Below are 27,690 nucleotides of genomic sequence, written 5' to 3' on the forward strand. Positions count from 1 at the left end.
TCAGTGCATGCAGGAACTATCACAACACTTCTGAAACAGTTGCAGAATAATCTGCAGAGTAGGGAATAATGTTTTAGTAGGTGCGTTGAAAAGAGATGGAGAATAGGATGGCACAGTATTAAGATCATTGTGGTGTTACACCTTGACTAAAAATAACTGTATGACTGTAATTTTTTTCTTTGCTGCAGTCGTGACATGGAGAGTAAAGAAACCCTCAGAGGGTTGCAGAAGATGGATGACCGCCCAGAAGAGCGCATGATCAGGGAAAAACTCAAGGCAACGTGTATGCCGGCTTGGAAGCATGAATGGCTGGAAAGAAGAAGCAGGAGAGGCCCTGTGGTAAGATATGAAGGAGGGACATTGTAACTATTTCAAATAAAAGTTCCTTAAGTTTTTCTTCTAGAAACCTGTAATAAGAATTTGCGGCTCTTAATAGTGATCTTCCTGTTGATTTTTTTAACTGTTTGACAGGAAACTGTGACTGACTTTCTGAAACGTACGTGTTTGCTAAACTCTTAAAAAAAAAAGCGACATATAGCTGTGCTGCCACTTCTGTAGTGTAAAAATACTGTGGCAGTACTGCCCTCTAATGTCAGCAGCTGTTGCAGCTTTTTCTCCTTACATGAAAACATCCATGCTGAACTACACAATAGTGTGTTGCACTCCATTCCTTTTTTTAAAGATTTAATTCCTTTTATTTCTATAGCTTGAAAAATGTTAAATTGAAATTTTTCAGGTGTTGTACGTATAGAATTTTTGTTACATGAAAACAAAAACCACCCTGCAAGTGTACTGGAAACAAACTAAATGAGCAAACAAACCTGAGTAACTCCTTTTCATAAGTCTCAATACAGCTAAACTTTGCCAGAGCATTGTGTTAACTTCTTACAGTATTACTATTTTTATTAATAACTCAGAAGTAATTTTAGAATGATAGAATCACAGAATATCCCTGACTTGGAAGGGACCCACAGGGATCATGCAGTCCAACACTCAACTCTATGCAGGGTCACCTAAAATCCAACCCCATTTTCTGAGAGCACTGTCTGAATGCTCCTTAAATTCCTGTGGCTTGGGGCCCCATGACCGCTGCCCTGTGCAGCCTGTTCCAGGATCCAACCTCTGGTGCACAATCTGTCCCTAACCTCCACCTGCCTCTCCCGTGGCACAGCTCCATGCTGTTCACTCAGGTCCTCTTTCAAGGAATTTTACTTTTAAGAAATTGCAGGCAGATCTTACTAAACACAGTGGCAATTCTAGAACTTAACTAATGCTGGCTAACTTATAGTAATTAGATGTACAGAAGTGTAGTTTTATTTATCTGACTCCCACTGTGAGTTGATGGGAATGCTAAATTAAAGATCATCTTATGCATTACCCAAGTTTACTTGGTATTGTATTGGTAACTTTCTTTAATAAGAGTGCTGAAAACACTTAAGGTACAAAAAAAGCAATGCCTCAATACCTCTAATAGAAAATATTTTTTTTAACTTGAATTTTTTCATTGTATCATGGTTTTGCTTGAATTGGATCCCCTATTTAACCTTCTTCCTTTGAGGTGTCTGGGTTTGTAGTATAGCTTTCTAGCTCCAGATTCTGTTTCTACCACTTTAATACTTAGGTTTTTTTCCAAACTGTAGCTGTGGATAATAGTAATTTGTCCATATACGCCTGAACTTACATTCTGACCTTTCAGGAAAGAAAAAGCATTACAGTAATCTATAGGAAAAAAAAAAGTTTGCTTTTTTAATACTTCTCCTATACGTTGCTTACTTCCATAATCCAATTCAAATACATTTAAAAACAGCAACAACAGAGGTTTCTAAGAAGTTCTGATTTGCAAGCAGTACACATTCAATAGGATGACATTTTAAAGTGAATTGGCAGAACTCTGATAGGGGGTATAAATGTAGGCCTTTACTCTCTCAGGCAGCAAGGGGCCACAAACTAATTGTATAATGCTAGCAAAATAAGTTTTAATGGATTTGTATTATTTTAATATAAGTAAATATTTCTAATGCTATGGTTTAATTTCTGCAAGGTGGTGAAACCTATCCCTGTGAAGGGAGATGGATCTGAAATGAACAAGCTGTCTCTAGAACCTCAGTCTGAAGGACAAAGCACTGCTTCTTCACCAACGCAGAAAGGAAGGCGTAGTCCTTCTCCTAGCAGTTCTTCTTCATCATCCTCTCGGACTGTTAAATCTGAATCACCGGGTGTTAGAAGAAAAAGGGTATCTCCAGTACCTGTAAGTTGCAAGCTGTGGTGTAATGACTGAATTAAGTTCTGCAGTCTTATGCAAAAAGGCAATATGTCAGCCTCAGTGACTAGGACAAGATGCTGATGTAGTGGGAGTTATGACACAGCATCACTTGAGAGGGATACTTAGAGCGTATATCATGTTGCATTTCTCTTATGCATGGAATTTTATTCTCTGCTCTTAGGTGTGTTTCTTCTTTCTAATTCTGTCATGTTCTCTTAGCTTAATTTGAGCAAGGAGGCGCCATGAGGTTTTTTTTTCTGTAGTTTTATGTCTGCTTTCCAGACAGGAATGTTTCTTTGAGGGTAAAATTGTTGATTAGAGTAGAAGTTCTGCAGAAAAGAGTTACCAGTATGCTACTTGTGATCCTCTGTTTGAGGACTGGTGTTTACAAAGAAGCTGAGGAAGTTTTATGAATATGCATCTTTAGAAAATAAAATCTGTACTGTTGTGTTAAAGAAAATATGGAATGGAATATTTTAAGAACTAAAAGCTCACTTTACTAGAGAACCTTGAGAATATAATATTTTGAGGAATAGTATTTAACATATAACAGAACAGAGATCTTCACAGATGTGTGTATCCTTAAAGCTTTTAATTACTCTTAACATGTAAATGAACTTTTGCTGTAAACAATGTTTCTTGAATTTGCTTACTTATGCAATTAGAGAAGGAATAATATTTTTCATTGTCTTATTGCTCTAAACAAGGTTTCCAAAATTGCTAAAATGTGTACTGCTATTCCACCAAACCTGGAGAAAATCACAGCACTATATAACAGCTTCTTTCCTCTTGAGAGAAATTCAGGTGCCGAGTTGTTCATCTTTTTGTTGTTAACCTTCCATATGAGAAAAACTTGAAGACATCTTAAGACATGGACGTTAAATTATTTGTGACCTTCTGCATTGTAACTTATAAGTCAAGTTGGATCTATATCAAAGCAGAAATTTAGAAATTGGATAGAATCATGAAAGCATTTAATAATGTTAGAAACATGAAGAATTTAAATGAAGACATTTCTAAATTTAAAAATTTTCACCACTGATTTTTATTTTCTATTATCAAAAATAACCTCTTGAGCCAATAGTTGCACTATGGTGTAAAGGACAGGGAGTTGTATTCGTTTTCTTTGACATTTCTTAAAGGCAATTCCTTTTTGATTGAATATCTGTTCTGTACACTGTACTCATTCAAGTTCATCACCTATTAAATATGTTAGCATTATAAACTTATTTAATAACTTGTTGTATTGAGTCACAAACCTAAGTTGTTATAGTTGAACTATACCTGTCAGTTCAGTAGTAACAAGATAAGGGTATCAGTAAAGAAATATATGTTGAAGTATCTTGAGGTTCTTACTGGGAAATAATGCCAGACAAAGTTGGTTACAAAATTTTAGTTTTTCTTCTGCACTCTAGTTCTGATTCAAAAGAAGATTACTCTCTTTAAATTTCTGTAGTCTGGTCTTTTTTTCTGGTCTAGAGGGACTCATCATTCTGAAAAAAATACATACCTAAAGTTTCTGTTTTCATGAATACGATGGAACTGCTTGTGTAGTTTCAGAGTGGACGAATAACACCACCTCGAAGAGCCCCATCTCCAGATGGCTTCTCTCCATACAGCCCTGAGGAAACAAGTCGTCGTGTCAACAAAGTTATGCGAGCCAGGCTGTACCTGCTGCAGCAGATAGGACCCAACTCTTTCTTAATTGGAGGAGATAGCCCTGATAACAAATACAGAGTGTTTATTGGACCTCAGGTAAAGAAGATTTGTGCTGTCTGTAGCTTTTACTGCTTTATAGTTTATATTGGAAAACTGTACAAAATCAAGTTGGATTGGACACCAATCCATGCTAATCATTCTGTAAAATAACATTTGGCAGTTGTAATCTCCGCTTGTATAATGTAATGATCAGCTTGCATTTTTGTCAGATCTGTGTCAAGCACTATTTTTTTCAGAGTCCTCTTAAAAAAAAGACTAGTTAAAAAGTATTCACTCTTATAAGAATAAGAAATGTGTAGGGCAGGTGGCTTATTAAATGTCTTATTAAACATTTTTTGCTAAAATGTGGCCACTTAATTTGTGAGTTTCTCAAAATGAAAAGCACTCTGTCCATTATTTGTGGAGTACATGTGAATGACAAGCAATTCCCCTAGTGGAGTGACAGTATCGCTAATATCCATAAAGAGGTTCTTTTTAGAGACTTTCATAGTACCACTGTGATTCTGCATTGGAGACATCAAGGTTTTGGTGTAAACAGAATAATCTGATGCAAGTTTTCTGTAATGTTAGTGGTGTGTGTTATGACTGTATGCATAATTTTTTTTTTTTTGTGTGTTATGACTGTATGCATAATTTTTTTTTTTTTTGTAAGGAGAATAGTATCAACTTNAAGAAAAGAACTGATGCTATAATTCTCCTGTATGATGTTTTGGGAATTCTGTAAGGCCACATCCGATGTTTATGTCCATATATGAAATACTACTTAATGGACCCTTGTAATATAATATACACCCCCATGATTCACTTCAGTGTGGAAAAATGACCCATCTAACTATAAAGTCATTGAAGTCCTAGCATGTGCTTTTTGTTGCAGACATGTAGCTGTGGACGTGGAACATTCTGTATTCATCTGCTCTTTGTTATGCTGCGAGTGTTCCAGCTTGAGCCCTCAGATCCAATGCTGTGGAGAAAGACACTGAAAAACTTTGAGGTAATCAGTGTCGTAAAGATCTAATGACAGATATAAAATATTGCTCCACTTAAAAGTCTTTAGAGTGCGATCCTAAGAATATGGAAAACTGCTGTATTTCTAAGCAACAAGATTGTGGTTTTGTTTTTAATTTAGTCTTAAGTCTGGGTAGAAAAAAAAATCTACAAATTAAAGGCATAATTAAAAATATTAGTAGAGAACTATAGTTCAGTGAATTATTCATATCTCACATTTTCTAGTCAAACTTCCTTTTATCTATCTCTGATTAGCTGAAAGGTAAACAGAACAGAGATCTTCACAGATGTGTGTATCCTTAAAGCTTTTAATTACTCTTAACATGTAAATGAACTTTTGCTGTAAACAATGTTTCTTGAGAACTGTATAATAATAAGACTTAAGAATTTCCTTCTGCTGCTAATGCGTTATTGTAAAAGTCAGTAGATCTCTTCTGGCTGTAGTTAAGTTTCCATAATGTTGCTTTTAAATACAAGACTTTCACAGCATAAATACGACTATTGCTATCTTTTTCTGATGTTAGGTTGAGAGTTTGTTCCAGAAATATCACAGTAGGCGTAGCTCGAGGATCAAAGCTCCATCTCGTAACACCATCCAGAAGTTTGTCTCACGCATGTCAAATTCTCATACATTATCATCTAGTACTTCTACATCTAGTTCAGAAAACAGGTTAGTATTTTTCTAAAGGAATTAAGAGCTTTAACTCTGTAGGTTTCTTTTTCTAATTTTGGAGGTGTAGAATCACTTACATTCCTTTTGTTCAAAGCTGCTTTCATTTCAGGCATGTTAAATCTTTATATTTGCAAACTTAAGCTTGTGCTTGTCACTGCAATACCAAATGGGAATATTTTCTTTATAATCTTCTTTTTGAAAGTTGTTGAGAAAAGAGTTATTTTTACTCTTTATTGGTTCAGGAAGCTAACTTGGGAAATGTGTTGATGTGTAAGACTGATTTGTGTATTAACCTCACACACTTTTATTTGATCACATACAGCAGTATGCAGATGTTGTTCTTTTCCTAATAAATAGACATTACTTTGGAGATAGACATGTGCACATGAGAATACACTGAAAATTTTCTGAGTAAACATGCTGTGTACTTGTAAACACAAAATATGTATGCTCACATGTTCAAATACACTTGTAAAAAACTCATTGTGAAAAATGAATGATTAAATTATAGTGAAGGGACTTACTAAACTAGTATGATTTTTCTATTTTATACTATGCTAAAAACTTTCAGTTTTAAGTGATTTTTTTTTTCAGCCTGTATTGTTTGAGTGCTCTTGCTTGTCCTTTTCTTGATTTTTCAGAGATCTTGTATTTTTAACAAGTTTCTCAGGTTCCATTAACTTAAAAGTAGGATAAATAAAATTGAATTAACAGGCAAAATATGAGATTTTTTAAAATTAATCTACATGAGATGTGTTGGTATGTTAGTATTTATGCAAACCTACTGCACTGGTTTCTGTCAGTGTCAGAAGACTCAGATGGCTTTATTATTTTTTACATATGCTCATCAGGTAGTCTTTAGCCCAATACAGAAATCTGTAAGTACTATCTCACATCTCAGTGGTATGATGGGAGTTATGATGGGAAAAGAGATGTACATAGCTTTCAAAATCAAGAACTTTCTTAATTCTTCAAAACTGAATAACAGTAATTGAAAAAGCAAACTTAGTTTGTTTAAAGAAGCCTGAGATAAAAATGTAAGTGCTGAACCTTTCTGTCTCCTAATTAATATCTGATCTAGTTTGAAAAGGTGTCATACATTTTGTGACTTTTCATTTCAACAAACTGTTGTCATTATTCTGTGCATTCAAAATTTTGGTCGCTTATTTATTGATACCAAGGATTAGGAAAATTATTCGGAATACCATGTAGTCATTTAGAAGTAGCTGTAAATTAATCATTCCAACTGCTAAAACCTGTCCTGAATTGTGATATTTTATTTTCAAATCACAAATACATATATATTTTTTTCAATAGTATGAAAGATGAAGAAGAGCAGATGTGCCCCATTTGTTTGTTGGGCATGCTGGATGAAGAGAGCCTGACTGTATGTGAAGATGGCTGCAGGAACAAATTACACCACCACTGCATGTCAATATGTATGTTGTCATCTTTATCTCATTAAATTCTGCTGACTCTAAATATGCAAAAGTGTTACAATCTAGCATGAGTTTTGTAGGTTTTTTATTTAAAAGTGGAGAAAAAATAAAAACAAAACCAGAAACCTGCTCTTAGATGATAGTGATGATGACTGTTGCATTTTGGGAGGCTTTGTTACTGCTCAGATACCACTGATACTACTTTTATCAGTTATCCACAAACCAAGCTTGTAGCTTAGTGCTTTGAGAAGGAAGTTAACTGCAGGGCTAAAAGTTAGAACCTTTTTTTTTTTTTCCTTTTTCTTTTTTCTTTTCTTTTTTTTTAAACCATGGCCAATTAGAATAAGGTTAGGAGCAGGCTGGGAATTGCCAAGAGAGTACATGAAAGTGACAACTCTAACCTTGGATTATGTAGCAAATTAAGAGTACTTGTGTAAGCTACATTAAATAAAATATATAAATACTTTCAACAAATGAAGTTAAAATTCCTATATTTTTGTACACATAAGAGGTATTACTTCTATTGAAGGCATAAAAAACCAATATTTCATTTGATATCTTTCAGTATTAATTACAGTGCCAAAGTGAAGCACTTCTGTGTGCAGCAGTGTTTAAATGCACATATTAGCCAAAATGTTTGACATGATTCAGTCTAGAAGTTTTAGTTAGAAACTAAACTTCTTTCAGTAAAACTTAGATATATTAATGCCATCCTCTGATTCTATACTCTGGAAAACATTTTTCTGTTGCTTTTATCCAGGGGCAGAAGAGTGTAGAAGAAACAGAGAGCCACTTATATGTCCTCTCTGTAGATCTAAATGGAGATCTCATGATTTCTACAGGTAGGCATTCAGTGCGAAAGTAACTGTTTCTGTATCTATAGATACATTCTTTAATGTGGTATTTACCCTTGTCAATGTTTGGTTTGTTAATGTTTTTTCTTTGCTGTTAATCTGTAGTCATGAATTGCCAAGCCCTGTGGATTCTTCTGTTCTCCATGTGGTTCAACAGCAAACTCAACAGCAATCAACAGTTGGATCACAGAGGAGAACCCAAGATAGCAATTTTAACCTTACTCATTATGGGGTCCAGCAGATTCCTTCTGCCTATAAAGATTTAGCTGAGCCATGGATTCAGGTAATTTTTACAATGTAAAAGAAGCTTCAAATGTAAAAACTGATTTTGAACCATTTTGCTAAATTTGCACTTAGTGAGTATAACATTTGCACAGCATAAATGCAAAACTACTTGCATTTTCTTCAGAAGAAGCTGTGGTCATTGTGCTTAATGGCCAGCCACAAAAAAAGAACTTCCTAACTATTCATTTCTACTACTGTTATTAATCACTGAAGGAGCTTTCTTCTGAAAAATCTTGGAATAAAAGGTATTGTGCTGGGATTTGGAAGCAACTAATCTTGAGTATCCTGTCTGTACAGGTATTTTATTAGTCCTAGGTTAACCATCAAACTGAGCTATATCGTAATTAAATTATTTGCCTGAACTTAAAAAAAAGAATGACTCCTAAGAGGTCTGATCACTTGTTGTATATTTTAAGCTTCTTGAAGTACTCTAGCAAGACATTATTTGGCCACATTTGTATCTTATCATTAAAATGCTGGAACAGTTTGGGCCTTAAAGACAGTATCATTCCAGCACCCCTGCTGTCAGCACCACCCACCAGATCAGGCTGCCTAAGGGCCCCATCCAACCTGGCCTTTAATGCCTTCAGAGATGGAGGCATCCACAGCTTCTCTGGCCAGACAGTTCTAGTGCCTCATCATGCAGACTTCATCCTGCACCTCCTGTTGGAGGTTCTTGTAACAAAATTCATCTTCTTAATTTTAGTCTTATCATAGAATCATAGAATCACCAACTACAAGATGATTCAGTCCAGCCACCAACCAATCACCAGTAGTTGTCATTAAACCAGGTCCGTCTACACAATGGTTTGTGCAGTTTATTGTGCAAGTGTCATATAAATACAGAGTTGGCACTTACTGATACCTGACTTGGGTTGCAAAAGACAAACAGCCTAAATAACCTTTAAGCTGAAATTGGATTCAACTGAGTAGGGATCTTGAGCTGAAAAGAAGAGTGGGATAACTTGTTGCCTATATGTCTGTTTTATCTTTTGTTAAAAATAGCTGGACATGGATTTCAGGTTTGTTTAAATCATTGTCTAAACCCAGACTGTATTACTGAGTATTGAATTATAGTGCGTTAAACTAGCCAATGCCATCATCCACCCCAATCGGCCTAGCAGGATTTTTGGAGAGCTGTAGACTCGTTATTTATGACAGTTATTTTAAATAATATATTTTTATTTATTTATTTTTAAGGTAGTATAACCTCTGGCATATAACTTCCAGCTGACAGATGTCTTAGGATGATTTTTCACCAGTTGCGATGTTATTCAACTTGACTCACATAAGGTTACTTTCTGTTTGGCAGGTCTTTGGAATGGAGTTAGTTGGCTGCTTGTTTTCTCGAAACTGGAATATACGAGAGATGGCACTTAGACGTCTTTCCCATGATGTTAGTGGTGCTCTGTTACTGGCTAATGGTGAAAGCACTGGAAATTCTGGAAATAGCAATGGAAACAACACAAGTGCTGGAGCTCTGGGAATAGCAAGTGGGTCATCTCAGGCCACTGTCTCAGGAGATGTTGTGGTGGAATCTTGCTGCAGTGTGCTATCCATGGTCTGTGCTGACCCTGTCTACAAAGTGTATGTTGCTGCTTTAGTAAGTAGTTGTTTACTCATTATATTCTAGCTACTTCATTTTTTAAGGGTTAGGAGAAGGAGATGTATGAAGCAGGAATCCTAATTATTGTTGTTAAGCATTACTCATAACTTGACTATTAACTATCATCTGAAAGCAGAAAGGATAATCCTTAGCAAGAGTGAATTAGTGTGTATCCACTGGTCAAATACAGGGAAATGGTTATTATTTTATTATTAGCAGTAATTGTATGACTGTGTCCTTTCCACTCTCAGAAAATAAATTACTAATTTCAATGGTGGATTCCTGTTTAGCACTTTATCCTTTTAGCATTTCTATAATATTTTTAATGCAACTTATGTGAAGTCATTCATGTTAATTAAAAATTTTATATAGCTAATCTAGTTTCATCTTTACTGATTTTTCTCATTTCTCTTAGAAAACCTTAAGAGCCATGCTGGTCTATACTCCTTGTCATAGTTTGGCAGAAAGGACTAAACTACAGCGACTTCTGAAGCCAGTTGTAGAGACAATATTAGTTAAATGTGCAGATGCCAACAGGTACAGTCCCATTAACCTCCAATTTATTTTGAGTTGTTACTGAAATGTCTTGAATCTTCATTTGTTGCTATTTTGTCCTATTTTTTATTTTTTATTTTTGTTGCTATTTTTTATGATAAGAGCACTTACAAGATGTGTTCAAGTAAAATATGTGGATGATTAGTGTAAGTGTACCATGATATATGGTTTTGTTTGTTTAGTTTCTACAGCCAACTTCGGTCTTGAAGGATATAGGTTTTGAGCACGTCTGATTATATTTGTCCAGCATTTTGATATCTTAAATGATGTTTCGTTTTCATAAAGACCTTTTTCCTTTAAAATTAAGGAAGATATGTTGGGTGAAGTCATCAGACAGGCTTTGTCTTCCTGTCCTGAACTACCCTATCTGCACTGCCAGGCTATCCATCTATTTTTTCAGCTGTAGACTGAACTAGTTGCAGAATATAATCACTGTGATCACTGTCTCTTTCAGTTTAATTTATCATAAGCAGCATTTCTGCTAAAACCAGCTATAGGTAGTACCTCCCACTTCCAGCAATAATCTAACAATAAAACATGTAAAATTTAAGAAGAGAAATTAAACTGTTCCTTTTGTTGCTGGATTTCTGAATTTAGTCTGTGCTTACAAGAGGAGAAGATCCTTAATGAGCAGCTGAGCAATTTCTTCTGCAGGAGATTGTTGCCTGAGGTTTCTAAGAACCTGGGAAATGGGAATGTACTCAGAAACAGGGATGCTGCTTTCTATTTGTTTTATTTGTTATTGATATATATGAAGTTTCTGGGGATGTCCTTGTGAAAATATCACAAGTGTTTGTAGCTTACAGATACAGTGCTGTGTATAGGTTACTCCAAAACTAATGCCTCCTGTTTATTTCCATGGAAACTAGAACAGATACAAAAAGCATAATAGCTCTATTTCAGAGAGCAAGTTCTCAGCAGGAAAACACTATTTTTCACCATAGTTACCACCATTAACTGTGCATTTTTGCCAGTGATGAACAAATGCCTGCAGGGTGTCTTTGTAAAAATCTGCACCAGCAGAGGTGACCTGTTGTGTCCACTGCTGATGCATGTCACCTCACTATGCTCGCATCCACTGATCTCCATCAGCATTCAGTAAGCATCAGTGAATGTCAATGGATACATTTTTTTTCCACATGGCAGAATTCAGTGACACACCTTGCTTCATATGTACTACCACTCTGTCAGACTGCCCCTATACTTCCATCTGTCACTAAGCAACAAAATGTAACAGGCTATTGGTGGGAAGGTTAAACCTCTACTGCTGTCCCACCAACATCTGCCTCTGATATTATGGGCCAACTAATGAAAAGGAGGCATTATTTTCAGAGCAGCCTTTGTACTTGGAATAAAGTGAAGTTGATACCCAAATAAAAATCTCAGGTAATGATTACTGAAATGTTAAAAAGTTTTTTCTTAAAACCATCAGCTAAAGCAGTTACTTTTGGTTTGAATTTCTTGTAGTCGAACAAGTCAACTTTCAGTCTCAACGCTATTGGAGATGTGTAAAGGCCAAGCAGGAGAGTTGGCAGTTGGGAGAGAAATACTTAAATCTGGTAATAATTGTTCTTCATATATAAATGGATTATCATTACAAGCAGTTATACTGACATTTTTTAAACTAAGTACAGAATTTATCCCAAATGAGCATGACAAAGTGTTTTTCTTTGGGCTGGGATTATTTTGGGCACAGATATAATTCCATGTGAAACTGTTCTGATCTTTATTGAATTTAAACTATGAATGTACCTAATCCTTATTTTTATCAACTTTTTTTTTAGGATCCATTGGTATTGGTGGTGTTGACTATGTCTTAAATTGTATTCTTGCAACTGAAATTGAATCTAGCAACTGGCAAGCGCTACTGGGGAGACTTTGTCTTATAGACAGACTTCTGTTGGAATTTCCTGGTGAATTTTATCCTCACATTGTCTGTGGAGATGTTTTACAGGCTGATACCATAGTAGGCAGGTACTTGCTTACGCTATTTAATACTCTTTGTAGTTGATTGTGTCATTGATGATCTCTTAATATAGATATATATATGTGTGGGATGATGAATTCCTGTAAACAAATATTTACATGCAAAAGTACACCTACTGGTTGCCATTTTCAGTTTCTGACCTGTCAAACAATTCTTAAGCAACAATGCAAGTGGTAACTCCTTTTGCTACTGCAGAACATGGTCTTGAACTGGCTCTCTTAGCTCAGGCTAACCAGAGCATATCACTTCATAAAACCGATTTTTTAATGTATTTATTTTTAATTGCAGGTATAAGAAACTTCTCTCCCTTCTAAATTTCGCATTGCTGTCAATTGACAATTCCCACTCAATGGTTGGTAAACTATCACGGAGAGTGTTTTTGAGTTCAGCAAGAATGGTGGCAAGAGTGCCTCATGTGTTTGTAAAGCTGTTAGAAATGTTGAGTGTGACAAGCTCAACTCATTACACGAGGATGCGTCGACGTCTAATGGCAATAGCAGATGAAATGGAAGTTGCAGAAGCCATCCAGCTAGGCATGGAAGAAATACAGTCTGGGGAATGTCGACATGAAGACTTTCTGCAGCTACCTGTACCAGATAATTCTCCAGAAGCTACAGAAAATAATACTCCCAACAATACTGTCCAGTTATCAGGGAAAAGTGGAAAAGGTTTAAGTGACAAAAAACTGAGTGCCGGTCCAGAGGACATTTGTGAGACACTGGCTGGCCTTGCTGTGGGACTTCCTGTTTCATCAGTAACCACTGAGCAACCAAAGCCAGCTGTTCAAACAAAAGGAAAACCCTACAGCCAGTGTGTGAACTCTTCTCCCTCATCCAGTCATTCCCAGTCACTGTTCCCAACACTTCTCTCTCCTTCAAACCCATCTGTACCAGCTGGCACTGTAACAGATGTCTCTAAACTCAGACCTCAGGGATTCATTCCCTGCAAAATCCCCTCACCTTCTCCTCAAACACAGCGGAAGCTTTCCCTCCAGTTTCAGAGAAGCTGCTCTGAAAATAAAGAACCAGATAAGCTTTCTCCTGTTTTTACCCAAGCCAGGCCTTTGCCTTCTAGTCATATACACAGGCCAAAGCCATCACGACCCACTCCAAATGATATGAACAAGCAGGGAGAAACTTCAAAGAATAGCATGACGCTTGACCTTAACGATGCTTCACAGTGTGATGGCAGTGGTAGTAACAGTAGTGCAGTTATACCAAGTGAAGAGACAGTGTTCACACCAGTAGATGAGAAATGTCGGTTGGATGTTAATGCAGAGCTCAACTCCAGTATTGAGGACCTACTTGAGGCCTCCATGCCAACAAGTGATGGCACAGTTACGTTCAAGTCTGAAGTTGCAGTTCTTTCTCCTGAGAGGGCAGAAAATGATGATACTTACAAAGATGATGTCAATCATAATCAAAAATGCAAGGAAAAGATGGAAGCTGAAGAAGAGGAAGCTTTAGCTATTGCTATGGCAATGTCAGCATCTCAAGATGCCCTGCCAATAATTCCCCAACTACAGGTCGAAAATGGTGAAGATATCATAATTATTCAGCAAGATGTAAGTATGCACGTGGGGATTCAGAATAAACTTCCAGATTGAGGTTCTGTAATGTGCTGATTTATTTTCAGAGTCATACAAGCACAAATTAACTCAGTATCCTCTCTTATAAGTCAGGATATAAACAGTCTAGAAGTTGAGGGTGCAGCAGAGTCCTTCCATGATTATTAACTAGTTCAGAGAAGGTATTTGGAAAGGAGATATATGCCTCTCTTTAAAATAGCAAAGAAGAAAGTGTAAAGGAGGGGAAGCAGAAAATAAGGGTCAAGTTTTTAGGAATAAAACTGTACTTGGTTTTGGTGTTGATTTATTTTAAAGGCCATCACACGATATTAATTTAGTTTCTGAAAGAATAAGCAGAGTGGGAAAAGATCTTCCTTTCAGTACATATTGAGAGGGAATCTGCAAGATACTTAAGAAATCTGAAGAAAAGTTCATTGTTTGCAAGTGTACAAAAGCACAAGAAAAATGGTGGAGTATTTTGACATGAAAGGAGTAAGATGCTGAGAGGCTGTATGCCTAGGAAAGGCAGCAGAATTGGTAGTGTTGCTGGAATTAATGAAATAGTTGGGTTTTCTTTGTGATTGCCTTCATGAAAAAACAACAGGTGAAGTGGGAGGAGTAAATTAAATGGAAAGTGTAATTTTGGTTGTGTTGGGTTTTTAGAAATGAGACAAGGAATATGAAAGTCTTCATTCTACTCATGTTTTTATATCTTGCCTTTTACTTTCAGTGTACTACTGTTTCTACTGTTTTAGCATACAGTAGAAATGTGTGGGTTGTATATGGGCTTGTATATGTATAATACTGCAATATATATAACTGTAAGGGAGAGGAGAGGCTTATAAACATGAGTATTTAATTGCCTTCAAGAACATAAACATTGCAGGTGCATGCTAATAAACAAGTAAATGATCTGGAATGTAACTTGCAGACACCAGAAACCTTGCCTGGACATACCAAAGCAAAGCATCACTACAGGGAAGATGCAGAATGGCTTAAAGGTCAGCAGATTGGTCTTGGAGCTTTCTCTTCCTGTTACCAAGCTCAAGATGTAGGAACAGGGACATTAATGGCTGTAAAACAGGTAAATATTTCACATTCTTGAACGTATTCTGCTTCTTCAGTGTTTCTGTGTGATATTAATATATTTTAAAGCCTTCTTCCCTCACAAACTGCTCTGTTTCTTCTGCTGTCACTTGTCATCTAACACGTAATACAAACTCTGTGTATGGTATTAACATAGTATTTTCATTTTGATTTTATTTTTTTTCATTTTAAGAAATACTGTACTTTCAAATACACATTTTGCAAGATACATCCTAGTTTAAGCAGAGGGAAGTGAAGAGGGAAATTTCTCCACTGCAGGGATTCTGTTGGTGTTTTCCAGAAGGATGCTCTTAGTTCTTTGTGACTGTCTCACGTGGAGATTTATTCTCAGCTGAAGGGACTTGGGATTATTTAAAAGAGCACTTGCAGGTTTTGGGTAGTGAGCAGAGATGGAAAGACATCTGTTCTCATTGCTTTACCAGTGGGTAAGAGGAGGGGGCACAAATACAGAGCTGGCAGTTGTGTAAGGTAAATCTTAATGTCCTATTTCAAAACAGGTGACATATGTCAGGAATACGTCATCTGAGCAAGAAGAGGTGGTGGAAGCTCTGAGGGAGGAAATACGGATGATGAGTCATCTAAACCATCCTAATATTATTCGCATGTTGGGTGCTACGTGTGAGAAGAGCAACTATAACCTCTTTATTGAATGGATGGCAGGTAAAAAGCTGCATGTGAAAAAATAATGGAAGTATGTATTGGCTTGGAACTTTGTAGTTTCATACTGCAAAATATTCCATATACGCACACACACATATATATATAGTTTTTCTGTTTTGTTTGTTTTGTTTTGTTTTGTTTTTGAGAAGGAGCTTTATTTTATGAATTGGATTATATTATTGCAGTCTGGTTATCAAGAATACACTTGGCATTTTATATATACTTATTTCCCATTAAAGCATTGTGCCTTAACTTACTTTCATTAACATAAACTACTTAGCAATACCGGGCTGCTAACAAGCAAAAGCCCAAGTACGTGTTACTTTCTGTGTTGCTGTTTGTAATTTTTTTTTTTTTCCCTGAAATAATATTACTTACGGTCATAAATTGTCAGGAGCTTTACTTTAATCTTTGTATCATTCAACACCAAGTTATTTTACATTACCTCAACGGGCACGGTGGAAAATCCAAATCCTTGAGGATCTGAATGCAAGTACCTGATACTTTAAAGTGTCAGTTCATTTTTAAGAATAAAATTATTTTCTTAGGAAGTCTAAAAGCTTCTATCATAATAGTATGTACAGTTCCAGGCAGAAAGTAATTAAGTAGTCGAGCTGTTTCTTTTACCTAGAGAACTCCAATTTTAGGAGGCAGTACTACTTTCTTCTATCATAAAATGTGTTTTAAAATTCTTTATCTTCTAGGGGGATCAGTTGCTCATTTGTTGAGTAAATATGGAGCCTTCAAAGAATCAGTTATTATTAATTACACAGAACAACTGTTACGTGGCCTTTCTTACCTCCATGAGAATCAGATAATTCATAGAGATGTCAAAGGTAAGATTTACTTAGCATGTCTTTTAAAGCACAGTATTTTGAAAGCAGTGTCTCTTGAACCTGTTGTTTCACTTGGATGCCACCTCAAGAGTCGTATCTCTGTTGGGTTTGTCTGATCATATTTAGGAACCTGTACAGAAGTTAATCAGAACATTTATAACATTCCTTGGGATGCTGGCTACTTGTGCCAATTATTTAGAAAAAATCAGTTTTCTGGATTTGTTCAAATAAAATATAAAGTTGCCACGTAGATTTAGAGATCAGTAAGTTAAATTAATGTAGATGTTTACATTACAGTCCGTGAACAAGCCAAAAAAAGTCAGGTTTCAGTGTATAAAAAGGTTTCAGTGTATAAAAACATTCTGGGTTTTCTTCTGTCGTCCTAATCGAACACGAAAGTAGTTACGCTGTTTGAACACAACTTGGACTTTATTGGGAAATCTTGGTTCTATTAAAATTCTGCCTTTAATGTTGCTATAGCTGTCCACAAACAGGAGACAGATCCAGATAAGTAGCAACATAACAGTGGTAAATGCACTTGCCTTTTATTATTCCTCCTTGATACAGGAAAACTTTCATTTGCTGTCTAGTTCTCTTAAAGACGTCTCCAACCTACTAAGGATGAAATAAGTGTAAATTTCACCAGATAGCTGCAGACAGTGAAAACCTCTAGAGTTTAAACTGACTTTTTCTTTTGTTACTTGGACATTGTTCCAGAATTCTGTGTTTGCCCTACTTTGAAAGTTTGATTGCTTTCCTAGATCTCATGTGGCCTCAAACTGTGTTCAGCAGGTTTTGTGCATAACAACAACAAAAAAGTGACATTATTACATTTACCTTTACCTTTGTTCTGAGGGTGAGGAACATCTACCTATCTATTGTCTTGAAACTGGAAAATTGTCTGCTCGTTCTTTTGCCTCTTAATAACAAGCCAACTAGCATTGTTTTTATTATGCTGTTGACAGGTGCCAATTTGCTAATTGACAGCACAGGTCATAGGTTAAGAATTGCTGATTTTGGAGCTGCAGCCAGGTTGGCATCAAAAGGAACTGGTGCTGGGGAGTTTCAGGGACAGTTGTTGGGAACTATTGCATTTATGGCCCCGGAGGTAAGAAACCAGTTTTGCAAATTACTTCAAAAAGCTGTTTGAACTCTGTTAGCCAATTCATATAGCCAAGTAAATGGAAACTGCTGTAAATGCTTCTAGTGAGTTTGAAATGTACTAGTTCTAAAGAGTAGGAGTGACTCCAACGTAGCAATAGTGATTTATCCTTCTTGTCAGAATTGCTGTACGTGGTTTGTTGAAATATATTTCATGATTATTGGTTAAGAAAGCACGAATACCATTTGGTCAAAATGCAAGATTGTTTGATTTGTCCTTAATCAGGCACTATATTTTCTGGCTCTCTGTGTAAGTTTAATAGCATTTAGTGATCAAGCTGTTAAGATAAAATGTTCATCAGAATGCATTTAGTTCATTTTATTTCTTTATTTATTTTTCTTAAACTTAGGAGATTTTGCAGCAGATAAACTGAGCTCTGATTTGTCTGTTCAGGTTCTGAGAGGTCAGCAGTATGGTAGGAGCTGTGATGTGTGGAGCGTTGGCTGTGTTGTTATAGAAATGGCTTGTGCTAAACCTCCCTGGAATGCAGAGAAACACTCCAACCATCTTGCTCTGATCTTTAAGGTAAGGTGCTTTGTTGCTGCATTGGACACCACAATGAACAATTATCATCTGCAGCAAAGTGAATTTTACTTCTTGCAATGCCCCTTTTCTATATTGGAGCTGTCTGTATAAAAGCAATACTAATAACATCATACTACTCATTTTGACTAATGACTTTTCTTTCTGAGCCACCTCCAATAATATGTACTAAAAGCTTTATTCTAATACACCTAATACAACAGGCAAAAATATATACATATATGGGAATAGAGTTGATCAAATCTTCTTCCTAGAGTCAAGAGTTTGAACTGTTTCTTATGATCTTATAAAATATGGAAGCAAATTAAGTGTTTCTACTATAGAACCTCTCTGTTTATATTCATATTTCATAGTGGAAAATCTCCTTCAGTAAAATGTGATTTTCCATGACCAGATTTCGCTGAAAGTTACCTACCGTTACGCTAATCTATGAATGAATATTGTCCCTCCCTTTTCTAGGCCATCCATATCTTTTTGTAAAACCGATTAGATATATAGAATCATAGAATGGCCTGGGTTGAAAAGGACCACAGTGAGCATCCAGTTTCAACCCCCCTGCTATGTGCAGGGTCACCAGCCACCAGACCAGGCTGCTCAGAGCCAAACAGTCATAAATAGATATATACATACATCTGTATACGTTCTTTAGTTAAAAATCTAGTTCAGCTCCAGGCAGGAGTGAAGAAAATACTGACACAAGTAAAGAAAGTGATCAGCATATTCACTGGAATGAGTAAAAAGTGTTTCCATAAAGCAGAACTAGTATGGTAATATTCAAATAAGAGAGGTTATTATCTTAATGAGTTGATGGCTGTGAATCTGATGGTGACTCTCCATCATCTTTCTCAGTCTGATCTAGAGAAGGTAAAACTCAATATGATGGGGAGCAACTTACTTCCATCTGAGAAAGATTTAACTGAGCAATATTACATAATATGTTAAGCTAGTTATGTTCTCTTGCTTTGTCCTTAATGCATTTTTGCTACAACCCTGAAGGGCAGTCTGTCTCCATGCTGGTTTCTGCTATGCCATTTAACAGCCATGGCAAGGAGTAAACTAAGGAATACCCACAACTGTGGCCTGAGAGCCACTTCTTTTGTCCTGCCCTGCAATTGGCTGCTACAGAGTATTGCTGAAGAAATACAATGAGAGAAGGGTGCAAGGAGAAAGGCAGTCTGTGAGAAGCTCGTGCTGTTGGGGAAAGAGTCTGAGAAAAAGAACCTGAGACCCATTTTACAGAGAGGCAGAAGTTAATGTAATCCTCTAAACTGCAGTGGGAACTATGCTGAGTGGATTAAAGCATGTAGCATGACAGCTGAAAATGATCAGCTTGTTTACTGTTTGTGGGGTAGAGGTGGGGCTTTTAAGGGTCACTGACTTTTAAAGAAGTCTTCTCTCTGTTCAGATCGCCAGTGCAACTACTGCTCCATCAATCCCTTCACATCTGTCTCCTGGTTTGAGGGATGTGACTCTTCGGTGTTTAGAACTTCAACCTCAGGACAGACCCCCATCGAGGGAGCTGCTGAAACACCCAGTCTTCCGTACTACATGGTAGCTACTTATGTGTAAGGCTGATACACTGAAGAAGATGCTACTGAACATAAAATAACTGTTTTGCAGTGCAGTTAAGCGCAGCAGCTTGTATTGCTCTGCTGGCCTTGATGACAGATACATCACAGACTTAAGGCCAGTGGAGGACCCTACCTAAATATGTGATTGACAAATGGAGATCTTTACCTAAACTCAGTATGCAACATTTCACAACTTGTGCAGAGATTTGTAAACTGTGCCTTTTCAAACACATGGCTCTGTGTCAACGCAAAAGCATTTTTCTTTAAATCTGCATGGTTATTTAGCAACTTAAGTGATTTTTGTTTTATTTGGAGCACTTTTTCAGCAATATTAGCAGCTGAGGGGCTCAGGATCTATTTTAACGTAACAATCACTGTTCCATTTCACATCATGTAGATGTAAGCAGAGGATTCTGCAATTAGGAAGTTCTGTATCTGTCTCTTTGACTATACAAATCTCTGTGTAAAAAATCCAAATGTTGATGGATACTTTAAAAAAAAAAAAAAGCCTTCCTTAAAGTAAGAGCAGGCACTTGTGGTTCACTGTGCATTTACTGCTGGCTGTGTAATTTCTTTTGAAATTAAAAGTTTTTGTGTTTTTGTTGTATTTTTAACTTTCAGGTAATGGGGATATTTTATAATAGTCTTTAGAAAAAGATGCAAACTGTCACTGAACATCTTGCTGACACAAGTTTTAAAACCAGACTTGCTGGAGATCTGAAACAAAATGCCATCCTCAAGTCAGTGTTTAAGGCTCTGACATTACAGCTTATTAAAAATAATAAAGATTGTTCTGCGTGAAACAATTTAGGTTCTGAATCATGTGAAAAGTCGTTGAGCCTTCTTTTCATATGGTGGATCGTGCAGACATTTTGTCAGCGGCACCAGACTCAGCTTCCATTGAGGTTTACAGGAGATGCTGGTTCCACACTTCAGTGGGAGCAGGTGCCGGCTATGAGTAAATCTCGTTCGTTCTGTAACAACATTGAGGTCACATTCCTCAATGATAACAAGTTTTACCTGCTGTTTTCCTTCTGCCATACATCATCTATTTACTGTAGCTGTTAGTGATAATTTTATTTGAAAATGTTGTGGGGGAAAAAAAAAAATAAAGTAAAATATTACCCTAAGAAAGGTATTTATTTTATCAAGAAATGGTCTTGGACTTGAAAAGCAAGATAAAGTAAAATGTGAAGTAAAGCTTCACCTGTAGTGCAAAACTTGTGTTTTTAGCAGGTGTGTTTTTAAAACAGATTTTTAAAATTATTTTTAAGGCAGGTTTTTAGATTCTGATGCATGTAATTCTGAAGGAAAATGGCAGCTTTTCTTTTGCTTTTTTTTTTTTTTTTTTAATGATGGGGATCTTTTTAAATCGAATATTGATTGTGTTTAATCCTTTAAGAAATACTGTTCGTGTTTTAACTCTTCAGAAGCCAGTTAAGCTGTTGGACTGAAACGGAATTGGTTATTCTTCAAAGACTCAGGATAAACTAAATAAGCTACAGTACATTTTAAAATGTACACCACGAATTGGAAGCGAAACATCGTAAAGATTTAAGTTTACAGGAATGACAGCTAAAGAATAAAAAAGAAAGAACTAAAGCAGCGTCATTAGTTGTGAATGTGTTCCTTTTGGAGATGTTACATTCCTTTGTTTTGGCAGATTGGCGGATTTGAAGAGTTAAAAAGATAATACCGAAATGTGAAGTTTGGTAGCTCTAACTGTTTTGTACTTGACTTTATTTTGGTTTTTGTTTTTGACCACTTTAGAATTTCTCATTCTAATAAGATTGTTTCCAAGTCTTTCTTACGTGCAAGCTTTAAAGGATGCACTCTTGCCAATCCACGTACTGGAAGATCAGTTGTCAGATTAATACTGTTTCTGGCAGATCTGTAAACTGTGTAAACTGATGAACCTCAGCTAATCAGTATTACTTTGTAGATCACCATGCCTACCACATTTCAAACTCAAACTGCCTCTAGCCTGTCCAAATGCGTTTCTGTTTGAGTTTGTTTGCGTTTCCCTCGGCTTGCTGGTAATTGTGGTGTTTTTAAAATGCAGATGTGATGTAATATTCTTATTTTCTTTGGATCAAAGCTGGACTGAAAATTGTATTGTGTAATTATTTTTTTGTGTTCTTAATGTTATTTGGTACTTAAGTTGTAAATAACGTCTACTGCTGTTTATTCCAGTTTCTACTACCTCAGGTGTCCTATAGAGTTTCTTCTACCAAAGTTCACTTTCACAATGAAATTATATTTGCTACGTGTCTGATTCCTAAGATTTCCAGGGCTTAAGGGCTAACTTCTATTAGCACCTTACTGTGCGAGCAAATTTTACAGAGATCTCTGGGTTAAGAAATTTGGCTTCACTGTATCCTTTGTTATTTTAAATATATCAAGATATTTTAATTAAAAAGTTTTTACCCCATTGAACCGATTTTATATAGTATAATTTGTACCTATTTTGGTGTTCTTGTCTTTATAGCAAATAAAAGTTTTTGAACAAAATTTCTGTCTTTTCGTTTATTCTTACCGAGCTACTTCTTGTTCTGCTTTCGGAGGGCTGGAAAATGCGATTTACTGATGGCGTTTCCGCCGCGCTCACACCCCGCCCCGCTCAGCGCTGTGCCAATAGCGGCTCTGCGTGCGCTGCGGGGCCACGTTGGGGCCGGGCTGGTGCTACTGTAGTCCGGGATGGAGCTGCTGTAGTCCGGGCTGTTGCTGCTGCGGTCCGGGATGGAGCTGCTGCGCGTCCTGCGGCGGCGCTGGGACACGTACAAGTACCGCTTCGTGCCATGGCTGCTCCTCAACGTCCGCCGGCAGCGCAGGTGGGGCGGGCCGGGGCGGTGCTCACAGTGCGGGCGGCTGTAGCGCTGCTGCGTGTCCTGTGCCTTGTTTCAGACCAGCGCAGCCTCGTTAAGGTTTTCGCGTTGTTTTTGTTTCCTGTCAGGACCCTCCGGTTCGTTCCCGAGAGCTCCCAGGACAAGCTGATCTCCGATGGCGATGTCTGTGACACGCTGCTGAAGGTCTTCACGGCGCTGCTGCTCAATGACCTCAGCAGGCAGGGGCCGGCCCTGGCGCTGCTCCCTGGTGCGGGGCGGAGATACGCGCAGTTACGGGCTGACGAGCTGGACCCGGGCCGGCAGGGGCCGCTCAGCCCGCAGGAGGTGCTGCTTCGTACCATGGGCTTCAGCGTCACCCGGGACCGCAGCTCCCTGCGCTCTGCTGGCACCGGAGTCTTCGTTCGCGAGGGCTTCGTGCCCAAAGGGGCGGTTGTGGCCATGTATCCCGGTAAGGAGGCTCTGCTGGGGACTGAGTTCACAGTCTCAGCTGGGAGGGTTGATCCCTCTCCCCTCGTGTCTCTTGATGTTCTGTATGGAGGCGACTGGAAGACGTTGTGGGCACGTTCTTGTTTTCTTCTGAAATAACCATATCTGTCTTGTAACAGGTACGGTGTACAGAAAGCACGAGCCCATCTTTTTCCAGTCGCTTGGCAACCCGTTTATTTTTAGGTGCATAGATGGTATTCTTATAGATGGGAATGATAAAGGACTGTCCAGATCAGTGTACAGGTAAGCAATCAAGTAGGGGAATGGCATCCAGAAGGGAATTGTTAGGGGTAGTGCAGGTAGTGTCCGTTCTCTTGGCGTACCCTAATTTGAGTCTCATTTGAAATGTTACCTGCTTCTGTGTATCAATTAAAACAAACAGCACCGGGGTAAGGGCTGCTGCTTGTGAAACGTTAACGCTGTGGTTCCTTTTAGGTCTTGCAGCTGGAGGGATCAGCTCGGCCCCTTTCAGATGAGTGACGTGAGCTGGCTCACAGCTGCTCCACAAAACCCACTGGCAGTGGGACAGTATGTGAACAACTGCTCCTATGGTAAGTTACTGCAAGGGTTGGCTTCGTCTGTATGGGAATAGACTGGTTTGCAGGTGGCACACAGAACTAGATACTGATGGGGGCAGAAATGCTGCTTAAGGTAAACACTTGGGAGATTGTTTGGGAGGCCTTCTGTCAGAGCTGGGCGTCAGGACCCTTCAGTGCAACAGCCCTTCAAATATCCATGAGCTTTTCTTGCTGACTCCTGTAGTGTCTCTTTGAGGGTAAGCAGAGTGAGAGGCATGCATCTCAAAATGCAATTTAGTAGGAAAGGGTATCTGGCAAAAGAGTTCTGGATCGAGGCAGTGCACAGAGTTGCAGATTGAGTTCCTCAGCGCTGTACCATCAGACTTACTGAGGAAACCGTGCCTGAAATGGCATCTTTTGTCACTGTACACTTTGGCATAGGATAATTTAAGAAATAGGTTAAGGGGAACAGCTTAAGAAAGGAGTGCACAGGTTCTAATAATTAGTATTACAGCAGTGGGACTGGTGTAATGAACCACAGGCTGAACGGCATGAAGACAAAGCTCTCGCATTAATCTGTTTTTTCCAGGCCCAATGTTCATGTAAAGAAAATTCCCCTTTTGCTTCTGCACAGGTGGTGATTTTCTCCATGACTGTCTTTGCAGCGTCTGGTACTTCTGCTGTATTTATTATTACCCACCTCTTACACTGTCTAAGACTCACTGAGTGTTATAGAATCAATTGTTTTCTTTTTATCTCTTAGAAAAAGCAGCTAATGTGTGTTATCAGGAGTTTGATGTGCCAAGACATTTTCCTGTGGAACTGAAACAGTATCTTCCAAACATTGTCTACAGCCACGAGATAGACAGGTGAGCAGGAAGTCAAAGAGCTCTTAGATCTGTGTGATACAAAGCAAAATGCATGTGTGAAAAAGGAAAACGTGTTTGAAGGGAATATTAGAGAATATGAGAATAGAGAATGTAATCAGAAGATTGTAAGGAAGATACAGCACTTTCAATAGATACATCTAATGTAACTTAGAAGACTCTTCTTTTTTGTTCTGTTCTTCTACATGTTTGCAGAAGAGGTCGGTATAACTCTGACTCGTGGTTTTACAAGCAGCAGTCCTACACACTACAGTGGGATCTTCCTGAATCCCATTAAGCACTGCATTTATTTCATTTATACAACAGTAATGAGGCTTTTCAGTATGTGTTTCAAATTTAGTTGGTAACCTGCAACTAATCAAAGCTCTTAGAAGGCAGATGGGACTTGGGCTTCTCACCCCTCTGTTCCTCCAGGTCTTCTGCTTATGGAACATTTGAGGAATCTAAAAGGAATTCATACTGAGACAAATTAAATGCTGTGCAGCATAAAGGCAAATGCCTTCTGCTTATATTACGCAATTAAGGTCCCTTGCTATGAACTGAAGTTCCACCTCTTTTAGAACTTAAAGTATTTGGAAAGCTTTGACAGATTTTTTAGGTTGAAGCTGTGAGGAAAAAGTGACAGATCAGTATTTGTGTGGTTCTGTGTGGAAGAGAGTGTCCTACATGGTGACACAGTCAAGAATATCTTTTGTGCTGTGAGGAATTGAGTTGTAATGCTGGTTCTGAATATAAACACTAAAGATTTGTCCTTTTTGGTCCAGTTGGTCCTGTGGGACCCACTCAGTTCTCTTCACCTGAAGGATGTGTAAGGACTTCAGAGGCATTTCAGCCTTTTAGTCTGGTTCTGGTGCTGTTTTAGAACTGTGAGCTTTGGTTGTTGAGAGCTGTGGTGCATACTGGAAAAAGGTGGTTCTTCAGATTGATCTTGGGCTTTATTGAGGCAAAGTTAAATATGTTTTTGTAAACTGCAGGTAAATTATGAAATGCTAGTAAAAGAGGTGAGGTGAGCTTTAAGAAACCCTGTGTGTTCATCTTAAAGTGTGAAAGCACAGTGAGGATAATTAAACCATGGGCTTGCTTCAGGATGGTGAGTTTTGCTGTTCACCTTGTCATCTGTCCAAGAAAAATATCATCTCATCAGTTTTCCAGGTGTCCAGCTACTAGAGAAGCGATCCCACCCTCTTGTGCACATCTAAAAGAGTGTTTTCTGCTCCATTAACTTTGATGCATTATATGTTTTCCTCTGTCTTGATTAGCTCATTTTTTTTCTGAGTAATGGTGTGAATGGAAACACTTTGCATACCCACACTGACTGCACTTTTTCTTGGCACTGATGCTGGTTTTGATTCTGTTTGCCTGTATTTCAGAGTTGTTTTCAAAGCCTCCCTGGCACCTAATTGTGCATTTCCTTGTTGTGCTTTTCTTTTCAGCCACCTGAGGTGTGTAGTGCTCGTCACGCTCAGAGACATCCAGCAAGGAGAAGAACTTTTTTCTAATTACTACACCATCATCAACTGAAGTAATGAGTTTGGAACTGTTAATAAAATACCTCTTGTGTACTTCAAGCTTCGTAAGCATTTATGTACAATGAGCCAATAACAATGGGCACCTAACAGGATGCGTGGCACTAGTTTCTCCTTGCTTAAATACTGACATCTGGCAGCCAGGCCTGCAACTGGCATCAGCAACCATCCCTCTGCTGGTGTCTGTAGAATAGAATTGAGTACATAAGTTGGAAGGGGCCTTCAGAGATCCCTTCTGGCCATCGGCTGTGCACCCCAAGATGTGCTGCCAGGGCACGCTGCTGGTTCATGCTGGGCTGCTGGCAACAGCTCCCCCAGCCCCTTCCTGCTGCAATGCTCTCCAGCTCACCTCCCATCCGTGCCTGTGTCCAGCTCTGTTCCAGGTACAGCACCAGCATTTTCCAGGTGGCCACTCACCAGCCAATACCCTGTTAATGCACTGAGCTCCATCTCAATCTTGAAATGACTTGAAATGAATGACTTTAACCTCATTGGAATTCCCAACAGGGTATTCCCAGCAAGAGGCACCCAGCCAGTCTCAGCAAGGCCTTTGGAGGAAGGTCAGCCAGCACAGCTCTGACTTTTGGCTTCTGAACTCCAAAGGTGAAGCTTATGACAGCTGTAATGGTAATTCTCCAAGAGCTTAAGTTGCTTCCTGGATTCCCTGTTGATTTGGAATGGCAGAAAAGTGGAAGTTGCTTGGAAGATCAGGAGGTGAGCTGACAAACCCAGCAGGAGAGCTGCTGGTGCCCAGGAGGAACAGGCCCACAGGGAGACGGGAACGTCTGCCAGGACGAGCGGCTGCCAGAGATCAGAAACTTTAAGGAAACCAACAGTTCACTGCCAAGATACTGCAGCCAGCGCAGGGACCAGCATGTGACTGTGCAGCGAGTGGGGAAGGAGCTGCAGAGTTGCCCGGAGCCTTGCATGAGGTTACACCCACCTCTGTGGCTCTGGCACCTATGGCAGCCAGATTGCGTGCTACCCCTCTCATAGTTTATCTAGCACTGATCTTACGCCAAATCACAAGGAAAGGAGAGGTGCAGCCTGTCACCAAAGCGTTTTTGGGCACTTTGTTTTGCACCTTCTAGCAATCATCATTAGAAAAGAGACACAATTCACATCTCTTCATCTTAACTCGTGGAGAAAGGAAAGTGCAGCTCGTTAGATTACTTGTCAAAGTGACTCTTTTGCTGGTTACATTTACAATGAGCTTGCACTCCAGGCAGCTATGCTTTATTTAAAAAAATCCATTCTTTACCTGAAGATTTATTGTTCCAATCATGGCAGAAATATGCACGTTGGGCCTAGGAAGCCTCACACTAACTGCAGTGCTTGGTGGAACAGCAGTTACTCAGAAGCAGCACGGTGCTTCTCAGAGTTCAATTTCTTGAGGAAAGCATGTAAAAAGCACTTCTGATAGTTCAAGTTAAGTACAATCAACCTCAGCAGAGTAAGGTTTTTCTTGTCCATAGCTGTAATTGAGCCTGATGGGTGGATCTAAGCTGTGGATTCAAGGATTTGGGCAAGTTTTCTTATACAGAGAACAGGAATGTATTTTGCAGTGCTTACCATGCAGTCTGAATATGGGGCTG

At 38.4% G+C, this 27,690-nt stretch overlaps 2 protein-coding genes across 3 annotated transcripts in view; both read left to right on the top strand.

Moving 5' to 3' along the window:
- MAP3K1 (mitogen-activated protein kinase kinase kinase 1) overlaps window positions 1–20,941 on the top strand; it is a 52,820-nt gene extending 31,879 nt beyond the window's left edge. The window contains 19 exon segments of the mRNA XM_015848754.2: window positions 189–339; window positions 2,042–2,248; window positions 3,818–4,018; window positions 4,857–4,973; window positions 5,512–5,657; window positions 6,978–7,099; window positions 7,860–7,941; window positions 8,059–8,236; window positions 9,551–9,841; window positions 10,260–10,381; window positions 11,867–11,958; window positions 12,184–12,373; window positions 12,675–13,950; window positions 14,885–15,037; window positions 15,558–15,720; window positions 16,425–16,556; window positions 17,522–17,664; window positions 18,112–18,243; window positions 19,667–20,941. Of these exon segments, the coding sequence (XP_015704240.1) occupies window positions 189–339; window positions 2,042–2,248; window positions 3,818–4,018; window positions 4,857–4,973; window positions 5,512–5,657; window positions 6,978–7,099; window positions 7,860–7,941; window positions 8,059–8,236; window positions 9,551–9,841; window positions 10,260–10,381; window positions 11,867–11,958; window positions 12,184–12,373; window positions 12,675–13,950; window positions 14,885–15,037; window positions 15,558–15,720; window positions 16,425–16,556; window positions 17,522–17,664; window positions 18,112–18,243; window positions 19,667–19,816 (4,048 nt within the window). The 3' untranslated portion in view covers window positions 19,817–20,941.
- A 1,452-nt stretch (window positions 20,942–22,393) lies between these two features.
- SETD9 (SET domain containing 9) lies at window positions 22,394–26,174 on the top strand. 2 transcript variants are annotated; one of them, XM_015848763.2, is made up of 6 exons: window positions 22,394–22,663; window positions 22,786–23,126; window positions 23,284–23,407; window positions 23,600–23,715; window positions 24,446–24,551; window positions 26,003–26,174. In XM_015848763.2, exons 1-6 carry the CDS (start codon window positions 22,572–22,574, stop codon window positions 26,088–26,090), a joined length of 867 nt encoding a protein of 288 aa, XP_015704249.1. In that variant the 5' UTR covers window positions 22,394–22,571; the 3' UTR covers window positions 26,091–26,174. The 2 variants fall into 2 exon arrangements, with proteins under 2 accessions (XP_015704249.1, XP_032297029.1); XM_032441138.1 differs by lacking the exons at window positions 24,446–24,551; window positions 26,003–26,174 and adding an exon at window positions 24,272–24,353.
- The last annotated feature ends 1,516 nt before the right edge of the window (window positions 26,175–27,690 follow it).

Source organism: Coturnix japonica, chromosome Z, assembly GCF_001577835.2.
Source record: "Coturnix japonica isolate 7356 chromosome Z, Coturnix japonica 2.1, whole genome shotgun sequence".
NCBI classification, from domain to species: domain Eukaryota; kingdom Metazoa; phylum Chordata; class Aves; order Galliformes; family Phasianidae; genus Coturnix; species Coturnix japonica.

Coding starts and splice junctions, on each gene's coding strand:
- SETD9 (XM_015848763.2), top strand. CDS start 22,572: ATGGAGCTGCTGCGCGTCCTGCGGCGGCGCTGGGACACGTACAAGTAC. Junction 22,664..22,785: donor AACGTCCGCCGGCAGCGCAG/GTGGGGCGGGCC, acceptor GTTTCCTGTCAG/GACCCTCCGGTTCGTTCCCG. Junction 23,127..23,283: donor GGTTGTGGCCATGTATCCCG/GTAAGGAGGCTC, acceptor GTCTTGTAACAG/GTACGGTGTACAGAAAGCAC.